This window comes from Caloenas nicobarica, chromosome 3, assembly GCF_036013445.1.
Source record: "Caloenas nicobarica isolate bCalNic1 chromosome 3, bCalNic1.hap1, whole genome shotgun sequence".
NCBI classification, from domain to species: Eukaryota; Metazoa; Chordata; class Aves; order Columbiformes; family Columbidae; genus Caloenas; species Caloenas nicobarica.
In genome coordinates this window covers 119,940,182-119,958,358 of record NC_088247.1, presented here as the reverse complement: position 1 = coordinate 119,958,358, position 18,177 = coordinate 119,940,182, and the positions used below count along the sequence as shown (strand labels likewise).

General features: G+C 39.8%; 1 protein-coding gene and 1 non-coding gene across 3 annotated transcripts in view; one reads left to right on the top strand and one right to left on the bottom strand.

Annotated features, from left to right (window-relative positions):
• Positions 1 to 2,299: 2,299 nt before the first annotated feature.
• Positions 2,300 to 18,177, top strand: part of VRK2 (VRK serine/threonine kinase 2) — a 41,114-nt gene continuing 25,236 nt past the window's right edge. Inside the window, exons 1-7 of one of the 2 annotated variants that reach the window (XM_065631609.1) lie at positions 2,300 to 2,387; positions 2,627 to 2,767; positions 10,598 to 10,653; positions 11,160 to 11,229; positions 12,061 to 12,148; positions 12,259 to 12,367; positions 13,621 to 13,713. In XM_065631609.1, the coding sequence (XP_065487681.1) occupies positions 2,632 to 2,767; positions 10,598 to 10,653; positions 11,160 to 11,229; positions 12,061 to 12,148; positions 12,259 to 12,367; positions 13,621 to 13,713 (552 nt within the window). In that variant the 5' untranslated portion in view covers positions 2,300 to 2,387; positions 2,627 to 2,631. Of the gene's footprint in view, positions 2,388 to 2,626; positions 2,768 to 8,265; positions 9,513 to 10,597; positions 10,654 to 11,159; positions 11,230 to 12,060; positions 12,149 to 12,258; positions 12,368 to 13,620; positions 13,714 to 18,177 lie in introns of those variants that run through there. The other variant, XM_065631610.1, reaches the window with a different exon arrangement.
• Positions 16,210 to 16,281, bottom strand: TRNAC-GCA (transfer RNA cysteine (anticodon GCA)). The gene has a single exon. It is a non-coding gene; the product is annotated as a tRNA-Cys (tRNA).

Genomic DNA, 18,177 nt, shown 5'->3' with positions numbered 1-18,177 from the left:
AAAGAGTAGAGGACCACCATTTTTTTTCCAGTAATGTGACAGTAAACATACCTGTATTAACTCAGCAGAGATAGCCAGATGATTTCCTCATGTACCATATACATATAGCAAACAAAATAAACGAATAAGCCCCTGAAAATAACAGAGCACTAAAGCAAACATCTAAACAGAGTCCCTTCCACCACTTATATAACACTGAGTAATGAGAAAATGCCTACCTGAGTTGCCTGAGGAGTACATTCTTCATGAGAAAGGGCTGTGGCCTTCAGCTGTTTGCAGCAATGTGCCATTAGTAAATAAAATAACAGTAATTTGATAGCATTTTCATTTGCATGTATATTTTTACACTCATTAGCATATACACCTTTTTCCTATAAGGATTCCTGAATTAGGCAGCAATACTGGCTACATCACTTTGAAGGGAAACTGCTTCTATCATAATTAGGCTTTCCTGAAAAATAGAAGACAACAAACAAACCCCCCACCCTCATATCTATAATTATTTTGGCCATTCATTCCTCTACATCACATCCCCAAACTGCTAATTCGAAGCAACTGTTAAGAGGCAATAGAGGGTTTAACCTGACCAAATGAAGCTCATGTTTCTTGGGAGGGTTGCTAATTGTCTCTTGATTAGCAGGAAAAAAAAAAAAAAAAAAAAGAGTCCTGTCTCCCGTTCAGCCCAACAGGAAAAGAGGGGTTTTTAGTCCCACCTACAAAACACAGCGATGTGCTATTTACAGGGCAAAAGCCCCCACTATTAAGTTCTAGTCTGATTAGAGCTTTTCTCAGGTAAAGTATTTGATCTTTGTTGTGGTACGGCTGTTGTTTTTCTGAGTTGTTTGTTTGGGTTTTTTTGTATATGTGTTAATTTTTTGTTTCGCTTTGTCTAGAGCAAGTTTGCATGAAAAACGTGTTAGTAAGATCTAGATATGGTTTTTGTGGTCCTGTTAGTTATGGTTGTTTACTAGTAAACATCTGTATTTAAGTGGCAAATAAACTTTTTAGAAGCAGTCTGGTATGTGCAGGAAACTTTTCTTTTTAGTAAATCTCTTTTTTTGGGCTGAGTAATATTATTAGCCCTTATTACATTCCTATGCATCTGTCTCTGAGGGCTTTTTTAAACTCTTGTAATGAATGATGAAAGCTTCAAAATCTTTAGCCTTCTTTCTGTTCCTTAAAAAAACCCACACACCTCTCTTAACTAAACAAAAAAACCTCCACTGCAACTATTTTCTGTTACTTGTGGGGTAAATATTTTAAACCTTTTCATACTACGTGATAGTGTTAAACTGTAGAAGTTATGAAAGAGCTGCATGATATTAAAAATGGCTACAATTTTAGTTACTCTTGTATCTGGATGGAGTTGATGCTGTTAATTTGTAACTTCTTTTCTTTTAGTAGTAAAAGGAAAAACTTAAACTGAAGATCTTAAACCGTAGCTACCTATGTAGGTATCTGTGTTGTACCAGTGAAAGGGAGGTTACATAGCCTGACCTAAGCATTCCAAAACAGCGTCAGAGTGTATGTTACTGTACACTGATGCTAAGACAGACTATTGTGTATCTTGCTCTCTGTACCTTCCCAGAGCAATGGCTGCTGGTCTGTGAGGTGGCCACGGCCTCTTCTGTGGGGCTGCTGATGGCTCCTGGTCCTCCCGGCAGCGCGAGTTTTTGTCTCCTCAACCGGTGCAAACGCGGCAGGTGTTGCACGTTGGCTTTGGGTAAGTATCTACGTTTCTGCGTGTAGAAACGCTCCCGGGACAGGACGGCGCCGTGGGGGTGGCCTGATGGTGGAAAGACCTGAGGCCAAAGGTGCCACCTTGGCAGTTGTGTGGCTTTGTTTCAGCTCTAGAAGCCCTTGCTGGGCACGGAAACCCCTCTTTTTACCTCAGGCAGGGAACGGCCTGATGAACTTGTTCTATGCGCGCCAAACCAATTTTGGAAGGAAAAAAACCCCAAAAACAACAAAACTAAAAACAACAACGCGAAAATCCAAAACTAAACCAAAAAAACCTCCTCACTTGTAAAGTGCAGCTTCAAAAGAGGGCAAGCAAAGGTGGCTCTGCGGGGGGGGTGGTCAGGGTCGGCGTTTAACCTCCTCCGTTTCCCTCTGAGGCGAACGCCGCTGCGCGCGCGGCCGGCGGAGGCGGGAAACCGCACGCGCCTGAGGGAGGCGCGCGACGCGCTGCTCCCGCCTCGCTGAGGGGAACCGGGCGGCTGACGGAGTCCCGTCCCGCCCCGCCGGCCCGGCCCCGCTCCCCGTTCCCCGCCCCGGGCTTTCCCGCGGGGAGACGGCAGCCCGCTTCTTCCTCCTCCTCTTGCGGCTGGGCCCGGACTGCAGGAAGTTCTCAGCCGGGAAGTTTGTAGCGGGGAGGCCTTGCGGAGGTGGGTGCGGGGGCGGTGGGGCCGGCTCTGTCCCGCCGGCCGTTGGAGGGGAGGCCGCAGCGAGGGAGCCGGCCCGCCTGCTGCTCCGCTGGAAGGCCTCTCGGCCCTGAGGGGATCGCCCGGGGAGGCCGCGGGGAGCTGGTTCCCCTGCTCGGTGCCAGCCGAGCGGAGAACACTGAGGGGTGGTGTTTCTTCTGACAAAAGTTAACTTCTCTTTCGTTTTCTCCCCTCCCTTCAAGGCGCGATGCCGGCTAAGGATAGAGGCAGGTACAAGCTGCCCGTTCCTCTCCCAAAAGACATGATCCTGAAAGACACGGAAGGAAAAGTCTGGAGGCTGGGCAGTCAGATCGGCCAGGGAGGGTTTGGCCTCATCTATTTAGGTAAAATACTGGTGGTGATTAGAAGGGGGCTGTGTACATTTCTTTGGAACTTTCTGCCATGAATAAGAATGGGGTTTAAAAGTTACTGTTGTTTACGTGCTGGTGTTGAATTGTGGTTTCCTGACGCTTACAGCGCCCTGTTGGGTGTCCTTGCTGCTCGAAGTGTTGCTGATAGTGCAGCGTGTTGTCTATGGGCTCTCCAGCCCAGTTTGCTGGCTTCTGATGTGCTTTTCCGTGGAGCTTTTGTGGGGCAGGCAGGGTGCTGCTGTCAGGCTGCTGAAGAGCACTGCCAGCTGATGCTCTTCAAAGTAATGGTGATGCTTTCATGAGCTGCCACTTTGGACTTATGCCAGTCTTGTGCTCTGGAGTGCTCTGGGTTTCCTGTTACTGGAAATGTGATTTTTCTGGCCAGGACTAAATGAGTTTTCATCCAAGAAACATAACAGCAACAATAGTTAGCTGGTGTTTAGTCCATCTCTTTATCTCTGATGTGTGTTTATATTATGAAAAGTATACTTTTCAGTAGCTTTTTTTGGGCTTGATTTTACAAAAATGTTCAGCTGTCTCTGAGAGTCAAGGGGAGTGAAGTAGATGTCAAACCTTGAGAGTAAGATACCGATGCTCGGTGCTGAGAGGCACCTTCTTTCTCTGTTCTGTTCAGACTAGTTTTTAGTGCATATACAGTGAGATATGAGAGGACCACTAAACTTTCAGAGAGAAGCTAACCCAGAAAGAGCTGAAGAGAGGTGAGCGAGACAAGAGAGTGCAGACAAGTTCGACCGCCTGCCAGATATGAACAGCACAGCCCGTTTATGAAATTAAAGGTTAACTTTGCCAGCTATATCTTTTAATAAGTATTTTTACTGTAGTGGTGTAAAGATTTTGATGTGCGTTGTTACAGCTTAATTTCCCATTAAGGGTACTCCATACTCCATTAATCTATAACAACGTTCTTGAGAAATTTTACAGTATCTCTGCAAAATATATTTACGAGGGCTGCATTCCATCAAAGTTTTTGTTTAGTAAATCAAAGCTGCTGAATGCCATTTACTGACCATGAGCCCTAGGATGCAAATAGTTTCTTCAGGTATAGGGCTTCTAAACTTCTAATTATGTACTTGAAAGTAACCGCTAGCTACAAGTTCTGTCCTGCCTCACAAACATTTTCCCTGGTTTTCTGATTGTTCTTCTTCTTTCCCATCTGTGCCGTTTTATCTATTTCTTTGTTGATTTGTTCCTTCCCTTGGATTCCCTTTGTGTTTTTCTCTTGACCAGAGCAAACCCAGCAGCAGAAGGCAAACAAATACTGATTCTTCCCAGTGCTCCTGAAGAGGAGACCTTCCTCTGCTGCCAGAGTAATAGAAGCCATCTAGAGATGTTCATTCAAGAATTGCTTTTGTTGTAGTGAGAGCAATATGGATCATAAGTGGGAATTAACTATGCTGTTGCATGTTAGAAGTTTTATTTTATTTTTGTTACTGGTACTAACTTGTCATGAGACACTTCGAGCTGTTATCCTTTGATAAGAAGGAGCAGAATAAGAGCAACTGAGGAAGAATGTGACATATTGGTGGTCTCACGACTAGCTTGTAGCCCTTAGAGAACAGTGGCAGTACACTGGAAAATTAAGCAAGAGTTGAGGAGGGTGCTACTGAGAGCCTCACATTCTCATTTATCTTCCTGATCACAGTCAGTAATTAACACCAGTCTTTATATAAATCATTCTCTAGTCCTGTTGCAAGCACTCTATTAATGCACAATTTGGACTGAAAATTTAAACGCAGAAAGGTCACACAATGGTTTGTTAAAATTCCACTGTCACAGTGAAATCTGCTGTATGCAGCACTGTCTATTTGCAGGCTTCTTTCTCATGGAAACTGATGGTTCTGCAAATTATTTAGTTTTTATATTATATGCATACATGTTCGTTAGATAGTGTCTTTTACAATAGAACTTATTACATTGTAAATGTATTGTGTGTGTGTGTATTGTAATGCAACTTTGTAAGTTTTAGGTTTTGAAATGCTTTTTTGTATCTGGCTTTGCAGCAGGTGTTTAGATGTTGCTATTTGCTATTTTTGCTTGTGTTGTTACAATATGGGAAGCTCAGGGAAGTCCATAATGAAAAAGTCATAGTTGAATTCTGCCCTGCTTGGAAATCTGTCACCAGTATAACCAGCCCGCTATCCTTTCCTTTTTTCTTCCCCTGTCCCATATTCCAAGAAGAGGAACATAATGTGGTTGTGGCCTTTTCTGGTTTTAAGCTTGGTCTATAGTACACTCTGTCATTGATATTCTGAGGCCTGATGTTCTGGAAATCAGGCTGAGGTGTGAGAAAAAGATTTTCTATTTCAGAAAGAGTAATTTCCATGGCTGTGAGCAGGGGTGTACACATGTCAGGGAAGTGAAGCGTTGATGGAAGCACATTGCGTCTTTGTCATACTGTTCATTCCTTGGTTTGCCTTTGGAAGCCAGCTTTAGCAATTGGTCCTATAGAAACTAAGTACTTCAGCAGTTGCTTAAATTAACTTCACTGAAAATATTTACTATAGCACAGCAAAGGAATTTAAAATGCAGTAAAAGTGATACCTAAAGTATATGTTCAGCATGATTTTTATAAATTCAATGGAAATAATATTAATAGCAAAAACTTGTAATTAATAGCACTAGCAGGTAACTGTCTGGTTAGGGATGGATTTTTCTTAACCTTCAGGTTTCAAAATGCATTTTGGCAAAGGTTTCGTTGTACCTGCAGATGTGAACCTCAGTGTGGGAATAAATTCACTGGCAGACAAACACCACTTGAGGAAAGAATTTTTTTATCTAGTCACTAATATTAAACTATATAAATACACATATTGAGAGTAGATAACCTATTTTTCTCACCCTGTCTGTGGGCAAACTAAATCATGGATTTAGTCTAATTTTACTACTTGCTGATTACTTAGGGCTGACCACATGGTACAGGATCAGTCTGCTCCATCTCTTAAAGAGGAAATACTCCCTGTCTCGATGAGTTCTTGCTGGTAACTGCTTACTGTTGAATCCTCCTTTTTTTTTTTTTTTCTTTTTTTCTGTGGTCCTCCATAGGCTAGTTGTCTTAACATTGAAAGCATAACTCATTTTTACACAACTGATTGTGTTTTACACACAGGTTGTGTGTTTGTTTGTTTTTTCTCTTCAGTGGAGGACGTATTTCTGAGCAGTGTTATACGGTAACAGGAGGAGCTTTGGAGGAACGATAGAGCACCTGTTGCCTGATGGAGGGCACTCCCTTCAGTTGTCTTTGGCACCTGTACCGCACTGCAATGGGCATTTTATCTTCTGAGTGGGCACCATGTCAGATGAGCAGATGGGCTGGAGCAGAATCTTGCCAGAAAACAGTTTATGCATCAAGTTTTAAATATTGGAGGCTTGGACTCCCATCTGAGAGGGCTGTAAGAGCAGACCATACCAAGCTTTTCTGCCTGGGGTTAAAGAATGTGTCATACCTATTCCAGCTTAGAGTAATTAACTTTGAAAGTCAAACAGTGGCTTCTATTGCTGTGGAATACAAAACTTTGGCTCGGGTGAATCAAGATTAAGGCTTTGTAGAAAGATGAGTAAGAAAGGTAGCAAAATTTCTTACCAGTACTGAATGTTTTTAACTTGGAGATATTTGCAGTTAACTGCAAAACAGTTTAGCAGTTGAGCACAAATTTTCTACCAAAACAAGTTTAGTTAGGTCTTGTGGAAGATGGTTTCACAAGCATGGTACAGAGGGCTATGGATATGTAATTTGTGTAATGAAACTCAACATTCTTAAAGCTACCTAGAACAAGAGTCTAAAAAAGCCCATTCATAAACATTGCTCAGGAAAGTCTGTTCAGGAAATGATGATGTGTCTTTAAAGTAACAGTATGAGCAGAGAAGCAGATCTGCATTAGATGACATTAAAAATGGACTGTACGTACCCTTCAAACACTGAATGCTCCAGTTCTTGGGAAGTATTGGATGTCGTAAGGGTGGCTGGGGGGCAGCAATGTGCTTTTTCGCCCTTAAATATTTGCCATATGTAGGAAATATTTGAAGTTGTTTGTTAAATCACAGATGCTACTTTTAGTTTATTTGTGCACGTTTTGTTTTTAGTAACTGTATTACTACAACTTAAATTGTTTTTTATTGTTATATGCTCTCAGCAGTACTCTCCTGTATTTGTTAGCCGATGAATTTAACAGCTCTTGACTTGACTTAAGCAGAGTCAGAATTTTTCCAGCTTTTTTTAATAGGTAGCCTGTAACTTTGAAGTGTGGCATTTTTGAGGTTAGTTTTTAAAACTAAGCTGACAATACCACTCCTCAGGATTAGTTAACCAATGAAATAAAGCAAAAATTAAATACTAGCAACCCAAGAACTTCTGAAAATTATTTTATTCATGTTTGCCAAACAAATATCGTCAAAATATCTAGCAGTGGCAAAGACACCAGCTGTGGACAGGAGCAGGGATGTTTTTTGAAACTGCCAAATCAATGCTGTTTTCTTTTCCACTGTGTAAACTTTGTCAACAAAACTGGTTCTGTGAGAGCCATTGAAAATATTTCGCCATGTTCCAAATGTGACTGCCACAAATTAACTGCTAAAACTACAACAAGCACGTTTGAACTGGCAAATAGAATTGGCACGTTTCTTTGTCAGACTGCATGCAATTGTGCTGTGTGGTTGTAGGAAATCGCAGATCATCCAGAAACACTCTTTTGTTACCATGTCTTATTAATATTTAGAAAGCTCCATTAATTAAGGTTGTGGCACTCAGCAACAAAACGGATGAAATTCTAGATTAAAGTGGATGATAAGACCATAACTGCTGTGCCTGGGTCAAACTAGGGAATTCTAAACATGGGTTAATTTGAGGTAAGTTATTTGCTGTGTTGTGTAGGCACAACAGTTGGAAATCGTGGCAAAGAATGTGAATCTTTCCACACTGCTTTATTTTAGAGTGCATTTTAAATTTGTGTGCTTTTCACTGGCATGGTAGCTGCAATGGTGGGATGAAGGGGAGGAAGGGAGAATAGAGCTTTGCCCTTTGCCAATGTTTTGCAAGACTCGTTCTTGCATGCGACAAAAACAGCCACAGCCCTGTACACAACTTCATCTTGCACCAGTGTTCTCAGTTACAATTATGCAGACAACGGTTTCGATTGTGTGCATACATAAACACACCTCCCCCCAAATGTAAGGAGATTGTGCATCTCTAGTTGATAAAAGCACCATGAACTGTAAACTGGGAACTCTCACACTTGTTATGCTATTTTAAGATATCCTTTGTGCACATAATCTCACCATATAGAGCTCCTGGTACTCTGTGTGTGTACTTATGTGCCATCAGAGACCTCCTGCCTATCAGCATTGCTCTCCTGCAGGGTCTCTGCTTACTGTCCTGCAGTCTAGCATTTAACTGATTGTAATATTATAAATAGCCATGTGCTACCACACAGAACGAGGCTAGCACATGGCTAATTACGAGTATACAGTAATTAACTATGAGCTAAACTCGCAGGAGAGTATGTGGTGGTGGTCTATGAGGTATGTAATCAGACTGTTTGTTAAACCTTGGGAGCCTTTCCAGTCTGTTAAGTAACTATACATAGTAATGAGACAATTTAAAAAAAAAAAAAATGTATATTTATGGACAAAAAATAGTCTGTCTTGTTTCTGAGCAGTGGCTAAAAGTATTGCTGCTTGATATATGAATGGTTAATTAAAATCATGTTACAAAAGGTATGCATGCAACTCCTGCTTATCTGTGTGTATGCAATTAATTGTCTAAGCATTATCTGTGTAATAAGTTTAGAGTGTTAATCATTGTTAATGTTATGCCTTGTTTCATGTATGTGCAGTAAAAATAATAATACTGTTTTTCCTTTTGTAGATTTGATTGCCGTGTTACCCATTTTATGGAGCATCTGTTCCTGTGTCTTGTTGAGCTTTGTTTGACTTTTCTCCTTTTTCACACTGTAATGATTGCCAGTTAGTTTTGGTTTTATTTTTCTTCATGATATTCTTTCAGTGTGACTGCAAAAAGCATCCACACCGGCATAGTGTAAGAACCATGGGGGTTAGACCCTTTTGCTGGGGTACCTCCCGTTAATTGCTCTTCTTCATTACCCTGACAGCTGTTACTGTCTGTTCCAGATTACCACGAACAAGGCCTCTCTTTATAAAATGTCAAGATGTCTACAGGGAAGTTAGATCAGACACTTTCAAATACATTTAAATTTGGTACTTCTCTATACCTATCAAACCTCTATTAAGTAACTTGGTATTAAAATACATTTTCTACTACATAGGTTCTTTCCTGATCTGTGTCAGTAAGGGAGCACATCTAATTCTGTTTGTGTAATGTGATGTTGTTGAATGTAACAAAACACATGGCACGTGTTCCTTTAAGCTAATGTCTTCAGCTATTAACACACAGCCTACATGTGGCAAAGAAAAATAAAGACTTAAGCACCTGTGCCTTAATTCCCAATTCCGTACAATAATATGGTAAGAACAAAGTTTACCAAAACTTCCTTCCTGGTTGCATGATAGTTTTAAAGTGTATTCTGAATGTGACTGCTACTCAATTGAGTCTATGGATAGTTCACACCTTCCAGAGCTACTGTTTCAGGTTATGTTCGTTTTATCTTAATGTGTTATTAGCACGGAAGAATTCACATGGGGAAGTGTCAAGCAGAAGGCAGTGGGGAGCCTGCGGGTGTTTGGGGTATGTATGCTGCCAGATTCAACCCAGGTGCTGAATAGAATTGAAGGAAGATGGCAGCTGAAAGAGCCTGTTGTAAAAATATTTTTGTTCTCTGACCATCAAAAAATGTAAGCTTGGTTGGTTTGATTAGATCTAAGTTTACTTGATTTTTATTATGCGGATAAAAGTAGTCTATTTTTGTGTGTGCTGATAGTTGAAGTGTTTAACACCTGGACTGTTGTTGGTATTTGATCATTATAAGAAGTTTGAAAGGGACACTTATTTCCTTGGAACTGTATTCTTTTTAGTTTTTTTCAGTGATGATTGTAAAAGATGATTTAGTCTCATTAAATTTTAATCCCAGTATAGCTCCATGTAGCTTCAGTAGTATCAGAGAGAACTGATAGTTCTCTCAGGGTCAGAAGAAAATAGGATTGCATTGTCTGTGCAGAGAGGTTCCGTCTCCTGGGCTGTAATTGGCACATGTGGTCTATTATTGTTTTGAAATCTCTACTTGCACTAAGAGGCAAAATCCCTCATCTCCCCTTTAGGCAGGTGCTGGCTGTGCTACCCCTAACTTAGGCCAGGGTCTAAAGAATGTCAGGACAGAAATCAAGCTTCCAGGGCCAAATTAATTTGTAATAAAGGAAAACAGACAATCCTGTCAAGGGCGTAATGTAGGTTGTAACTTTTAAGCGGTGTCTTTGTCACGACAGTGGATTGACAGCAACCAAGTACAGAGGTTATCCAATTGACTGCAATGACTTAAACATCGTCTGTTATAATGGAATGCTTCATTGTGGTGCAAACCTGCAATGGGGACATCCTGCTTACTCCTTAATTAGCATCGAGAGAGAGAGTTCTGAAAATGTGGGTTAAAATAGTTTCTGTACTTGTTGATTAAAACTTCCATGTGTGTGTTTGTTTTCATTTTGTTTTTCTTTGAACTTGGCAAAACTCTGACCTTTAAAGCAGGAATTCAGACAAAATGTTGGGTATCTTTATAGTTTTTTTTTTGGTGGCCTTATGCGATGTTAGCTTGGTCTTTGTTTGCAATTATATTTTGTTGCATACAGCTTCATCTCCATCTCTTTTTGATTTTGCAGCCTCCCCTCAAACTCATATTCCTGTAGAAGATGATGCGGTGCATGTAATTAAAGTGGTAATGTGTAGATCTCATTTCTAAATTGTTAACTTCTATGCAGTTCTTTCTCTTAATTATCTATCCTTATTTTCACCATTGGGTCTGTATTTCATGCTTGTGGCTTTCGGGTTTTTTCCCCCCTTTTTTTTTTTAATTACTTGATATACTTTCTCTGCTTGGGGATGTATTTAGTATTTCCTTGACTTGATTATTTCCTTTCCTTGATTACTGCCCTCAGCAGTTTCATATGCAAAATCAGACTCTGAACTTAGACACACCTGATCTACAATATTTCTGAAAACAGTGTCTTAAATAATTCCTGAAAGAATCTGTGTTGTTACGAAAAGGTGTTACCAAACAACTTTTCTTCTTAGCTACTTATTAAAATTACGTTTCATGTGGTATGGTATATGGGAGGTGGGAAAAAAAGGGGGGTTCATTCTCTTTGAATTTCTCATACACTTTTCATTAGTAACTGTTGTCTTTCTAATGCATTTTTTGATACTAAGTTTATTTCTCAACAGGAATATCTTGAAAATGGCCCCTTATTTTCTGAACTGAAATTTTACCAGAGGGCTGCAAAACTAGAGCATAGTAAGTAATATACCAGTTTGATTCAGGGAGATTTAAAGATAAATTTGGGTTTGACTACATCTAATAAAAACTGTTGCTTTAGAGCTTGATAGCCAACTCATTTCATAGACACTGAACTAATCCTAGTTGGTGCTATAATTTGAGATTGCTATAGATTTCTTTACTTGGATGTCATCATGGTCCTTTCTGATCAGAAGGGACAACAGAAACACATCAAATTTATTATGTGCACACTACAGAGTGCACAACAATGAATGGCCTCCAGAGAGAGGCCAGCCTTAGAACACAGGTACTACATGGACTAATTGGTGACCGTATTTCTGCTAGTAACTATTTCTATGTGCAGAGCTGAGAGTGTGTGTAATCTTCACAGGATTTAGTAATAATCAAGGCACTTAATTCTATAGACACTTAAGCATGGATGTGAATTTTTTTTTTTTCCATGGGAACTGTCCTAAAGACTTTAGATGACTTAGTTTGCTGGTAGACATAAGCACTTTTGATAGCTTGAAGCATTCTGTATTGAATAAAGTAGAGCTCCTAAAGGAATTATTTCTTCAGCTATTGATAATTGCTTATCTGCCTTCTAGGAGAACAAAGTACCACATTGCTAGAACAAAAACCTGCTTCTTGTTTTGCAGAATGTAGAGAATTTCAGAGTAAAGTTATGGTCTGAATTGTTTCCTACACAAACTGGCAAATAAGTCGTATTTGTTTCGTTCAGAGTCTTGGCTTGATAGCGAACACAAAAACAGCAAAAAGAACCCCACACCCAACTTGAAATACTCTAGCTACCTTTAACCCAATGTTATCTTTTTGTTATTATTACAGTAAGAAAATGGATGAATCTCAAAAAAATAAGATGTTTAGGAATTCCAGTGTTTTGGGGATCAGGCTTGGCTGAGTACAAGGGAAAAAGGTAATAAGATGGATGAATTGTAATTAAGCCTCAAATTGACTGAAGTCCTTTCAATCTGATGCAAACTTGCAGTCTTGTCTTAAAGGATTCCTCTCTTTATTTCCTGCTAGCTATAGATTCATGGTCATGGAGAGACTGGGGGAAGACCTTCAAAGAATCTTTGAAAATTGTGGAGGCAGATTTAAGAAGGAGACTGTTCTGCAACTTGGGGCACGAATAGTATGTACAGAGTGAGAGGAAATTGCTATGTCTCAAACTTGCTGAGTTCAACTAGAAAATTATCTTTCTAATATAGTTCCTTTAGATAGATCTTGAGTTTAGAATTAAACATGTGTAAATGCTATGTATTTTCTCATTTTTCATCTTTTTAAAAAATAAAAGCTGCAGAAACTCAAGAAGCCCTGCAGCCTGGAAGCTGGTGGGCTCAAACTAATTTTTTTTTTCTAATAGGTTAAAAGATAGACCGTACACTTCAAAATGTGTGTCTAGACTGAGATGTGTAAACCTATTCTCATATGCTTTAACATGTATTGATTTTTTTGTGTGTCTGAAGGGTATTGTATTAGACATCCATATTTGTCAAAGTTCACAATTGCATGCCCGAATGCAAAATTTTCAGTGTGTTTGAACACACTGAGTGTATAGACCAGGATTAGGCCAGTCTGCAAATATCAGTCTTGTTTTCAAATGTGTGTAGACTGGCACACACTAACGGAAGATTGTATTCATGCTTCTTTGTAATATCATTTGTATTGAGAAAGGCTGTTATTACTGAACAGAGCTGCACAGCAAGTGGAGTAGAGGCAGTGGTCATATGTTGCAGGACGAGGAACTCAGTAAAAATGACAAATTTTTGCAGAAAGAGTGCCTTAGTGTCTTTTAACCTAAATAATTTAGGGTTTGTAGTCACATAACTGAGAAACTTGTAGCACTCTTTGGACTCTGCAAAAGCCAGGATTAGGTTGTCCTTTGTATGAGTTGCCAAGTGCAAACGTGTTTTTTAATAACAATTAGGGCTATTGTATCTCAATAAGGAGCTGAAGAAGGATAATGATGCAGGGGAATGGAGACATGAAATGCAGGCCACTTAATAACTGGCAGGATCAAATTATTATTCAATCAGCACTGAAGGTTTATATCTTCTCTTTAAGAGCTTGGTGTTCTCACCATTTCCTCCAGTGTTTATAAAGTACTAGTTTCATTCTTGCTTTGTGATCTTAGAAGCTGGTACTGGTAGGTAGCTACCCAGGGATACCTCATGGCAATATATGGCTTGTTAATGATCTGCCATTGGCTCTGTGCCTGATGGGAACAGACCCTGGGGACAGACCGGGTGGTCCTTGTGCTCTGACTCAAACCAAACAGCTTAGTCTGTATAGCCCTTGGTTTCACTGAATAAGTAAGAAATATTTGGTGGTAGGGTTAGGGGCAGAGTGGAGATGATGATGTATTCTGTTCTACTCCTTTCCTAGTTGGATACTTTGGAATATATACATGAAAATGAGTATGTTCATGGCGACATTAAAGCAGCAAATCTACTCTTGGGCTATACCAATCCACACGAGGTAAGCATGTTTACTTATCTACACTGTTACTCTAATGTGTTTATCACTGGTTAATAGTTTTAAGTTATGTGTATTCTGCATTAACAGTTCTTTTATTAAGACAAGTTTTATGCAAGGACATTCACATTCTCGTGACAAATCTGAGAGTGGCTCTGTGGAGCTTAAGGTCTGAGAAAGCAGAACAGACCTACTTTGTTCCCTTTGTGCTCTGCTGACTGGGGTACTGGTATGGATGGTAAACTAATCAAAATGGTAAATTAGAGGATCTAATTGCTATTCTAGATTATGCCAGTTTAAGTATATTAATAGACTTTAAGGATATGGTCCATTGTGTTCTCATTCTCAGGAAGTTCTAGCTTTCTAATACTGTCATGAATTGTGTTTCCATGCATTTAACTCTTATGTCATGCTTGTTGTAGTGGATATAACAGGTAAGAAAGATTAAGGTTGCTTCTCTATAACGCTCTAAAACTAAAGCTGGCTTTGAAATTGGAGTGTTTTGGTGAAATGTTTTGAAACAAATCTTTTGATCCTGTCATACTCTACATGCTCTTATGATGTCTTTTTTTTTTTTCTTCAGCTAATAAAATCTAAGTATGCTTTTTTTATTGGAAAAATGTAATTTAGGAAAAAAAAGGACATCTCTAGCTTCACTTAAATATAATCAGCTGTAAGCAATACTTCCTCTTTTCTTTCAATTTTTGTCTTTCTACTGCAGTGATAAGAAGGATCTTGCAATACAGCTCACTGCCATTGGAGGTTGAACCGTTGAACTATGTCGGCTTTTTTTACAGGTTTCAAGTTAAATGATTGAGTCAAATTTAACTTTTCAGCTTTCTAAAACACATAGTTTGAAAACTATCATGGCTGTTTAAAACAACTGTGTTCTTAGACAGTGGTAGCAGCCAGTACGTAATCTCAGTTTATGGTGTTTACCAGCCTGCTGAATCCAAAGGAAGAGGCCATTTAGAGGCAAAACAATCTGCTATCCAAACCCATTAACATAACTCAAATGGCTTTTTTGGTCTTGGCTATTGTGTGTTTTTATGACAGTGAGATATGCTGCTGTTTCTCACATTGAAATAAGTTTGGAAATGTCCATTTACAGTAATCATAAAATTTTAAGACACGTAGCTGACTTCGTTCGGCTGCTTTTGAATTAGCCTGCTTGTGGGGTGATTTTTCTGATTTGTTTCTCATGTTGTCCGCATGAAGGTTGTGCTATACTAGTATTTTGTTTTCGCGAGTACTAAATTCCATGACAAATTAAAAATAAGGTACTTATGAATTACTGGACAGAGGTTTTAGGTGGAAATACGACTTGTTATATTTACTAAATAAATCAATAGACATACTAGTTTAAGTAGCTCCTAGCTCAAAACATACAAAGCGTATGTTGCTGCTGAAAGCCGTTGTGTAAAACTTTCAGTAAAACTTCTTTTCCATTGAAATCTTTCTATAAAACATTTTAAAAAGTTCACATACTGATTCAGAAGAGCTAGCAGGAGAGAATTCTTAATATTTGCTTGCATTTGTAAAGTAGGAATTAAACTTTTGTTTCTGTATGCTTAACAAAACTCAGAGCTCTTCAGGTATTATTCAGATGAACTTCCCAGTCATGGGCCCCAGAAATTCTGCAAGTGCCCACAGGTCTGCTGGAGCCATGGTGACTATACCTGCACCAGTCTACAGCTGTGTAGACAGTGATGATAATTTCGAAAAGTATTGTAAGGTAGTGTGTACTATATTTTAGCATATGCATTGGGGCAGATGGCATAATGGGACTGTTTCTGGTCAAATAAAAAATATTTTCCAGACACAGCTTGCACAGTATCTTGAAACACGTATGCTCTGTGGCTTGTGGGACATAAAAAGAAGGAATAATCTCACCAGCACCAAAGCTAAAACTTTCAAATTGGCAGACCTATATATGCCGCTAATTGAATATCCTTCCCCTGGAGTTGTTGACTCTGATGTGCTGTCTGCCCCATACTTCAATAAACGTCCTTTACCTGGGTTAGGAGCAGTACTGGACAACATTCTCTCACAGATTCAGGTACATGAGTACTTGCATAGAGGATTTTGCACTTGTCATGGCCTGGCTATTTGCATGTGCTATTAATTTACATGTAATTCTGCCATGAAAGTTGCTTCTTCCTATTCCAAACATGTCCAGATCCGAAGTAAGACTTCACGATGTTGCAACAGCCTTTTCTACAAATTAAGCTGTCTTTATAACGTTCTGGTGAGCTGAATCATAAAATCATGGAATAGTTTGGGTTGGGAGGGATCTTCAAAGCCCATCTAGTCTAATCCCCCTGCCATAAGCAGGGACATCTTCACCCAGCTCAGGTTGCTCAGAGTCTTGTCCAGCCTAGCCTGCGATGTCTCCAGGGATGGGGCATCCACCACCTCGCTGGGCAACCTGGGCCAGTTATTTACTACCCTCATTATAAAAAAAGTCTTCCTCATGGCTAGCCTGAAAAAGAATTTTCAAGGGGGCACCCAGATTTGAACTGGGGACCTCTTGATCTGCAGTCAAATGCTCTACCACTGAGCTATACCCCCATTTATTTCTGATATGTATCGCATGTATTTACCAAAACTGTGTTTTGGGAAGCTCTGTGGAGCATTACTGCTGACTAAATATGACAACAATGTGGAATATCCTGTCCTGTAGCCTCCAAGGTATTGTCAGAAAGGCTGTGTTTTAATTTGGCAGTCTTGTACTAACCTTGGACACTTCAGATAAAACCTCAGACACTGTTAGTGCTGCCAAATGCCTGTGAAGTGTGTTGTCCAGCCTTCTTTCTCTGCTCAAATGGTGGATATCTAGAGTGTCTTGGTCTTGTTTTTTTAAAACCAATGCAACTGAGAGGTGCCACAAAGATGATGAAGGGAGTGGAGCATCTCCCTTATGAGGAAAGGCTGAGGGAGCTGGGTCTCTTTAGCCTGGAGAAGAGGAGACTGAGGGGTGACCTCATCAATGTTTATAAATATATAAAGGGTGGGTGTCACGAGGATGGAGCCAGGCTCTTCTCGGTGACAACCAACAGTAAGACAAGGGGTAATGGGTTCAAGCTGGAACACAAGAGGTTCCACTTAAATGTGAGAAGAAACTTCTTCTCAGTGAGGGTGACAGAACACTGGAACAGGCTGCCCAGGGGGGTTGTGGATTCTCCTTCTCTGGAGACATTCAAAACCCGCCTGGACGCCTTCCTGTGTAACCTCACCTAGGTGTTCCTGCTCTGGCAGGGGGATTGGACTAGATGATCTTTTGAGGTCCCTTCCAATCCCTAACATTCTGTGATTCTGTGTGATTCTGTGAGAGGTGAAGTAATCAACCTCGTCTTGAAATAGGGATTGAGAGCATCTAGCCAGTGGCAAACTCAAATTCAGGAATACAAGCTGAGAAACCTGTAGTTCCAGTGGGAGTTGACATAATAAAGCTGTCTGACCTAACAATTTCTGTGGTGAGTTTTAGTTCAGAATTTTATGCCAGCGAGTTCTTGGTCTTTAGGGTCTAGGATTTTTAAGAGAAAACAGATTTGAATTATTCGTTAATATTAGAAATTTCTTCTTAAAGGAAACCCATAACCAATATCTTAAAAATAATATATATATTCAGAATATATTTCCATATTCTGTTTTGGTGAAGAGACAAATCTCTTAAAAATCACATGTACCTTTATACTCATCTTGGCTTTTTTTTGTCATTTAGTGGCTGTTCATGTGTACTTTTATGTGTGAATTTGTCACCAACTTCCTGCAGTTCCAAAAGAGGTCATTTTTCTGTTAGACTTTCTGCTGCTTCTCTCCCTTCTGTAAATTAACCTGGTACGTTTACACCACAGCCAATAAATATCATAGTCCCTTTTTTGAAAGAACATGTGGAATCCGTACTGCTATCCCCTACCTTCTGTGGCAAGGCAGAGAAACAAATAAAGGTCCTGTCACTCTGTGACCTCCAAATGATGTTTAGAAATGGTTAGAAGATCAGAATCAAGTGACCTCAAAGAGCAGCTTGCTGCAGATCTATTCAGTAGAAGGGAGCGAGGCCATTCAGTGAGTTACAGGTCAAAAGATCAATTCTCTAGTCAATATGTTTCTGAACATGGACCCAGCATGATGACTGGCAGAACAAGAGTGATGTACTGAGGGAAGTGCGCAGCCCGGGGATCTTGGAGAGGCCTGGAACAAAACTTGAAGTGATCAGACCTATAAATTACGGAACAAGTGAAGCACTGTCTCAGTATTGTGGTGAGTTAAAGATAATTTGGTGCATAGTAGTACCTGTTTGTATCATAAAACAGAATAAGTGTTATTGATATAGGCTCTAAAAAAGAAATTCAAATCTGTTAAACTCGTTTAAAATATGATACTATTAAAAGGGCCAAACGGTCACCAGATGAGCTTAAAATAAGAGTTTTTAATAAATGAAATGATGTTTGGAAGAATGCCCCT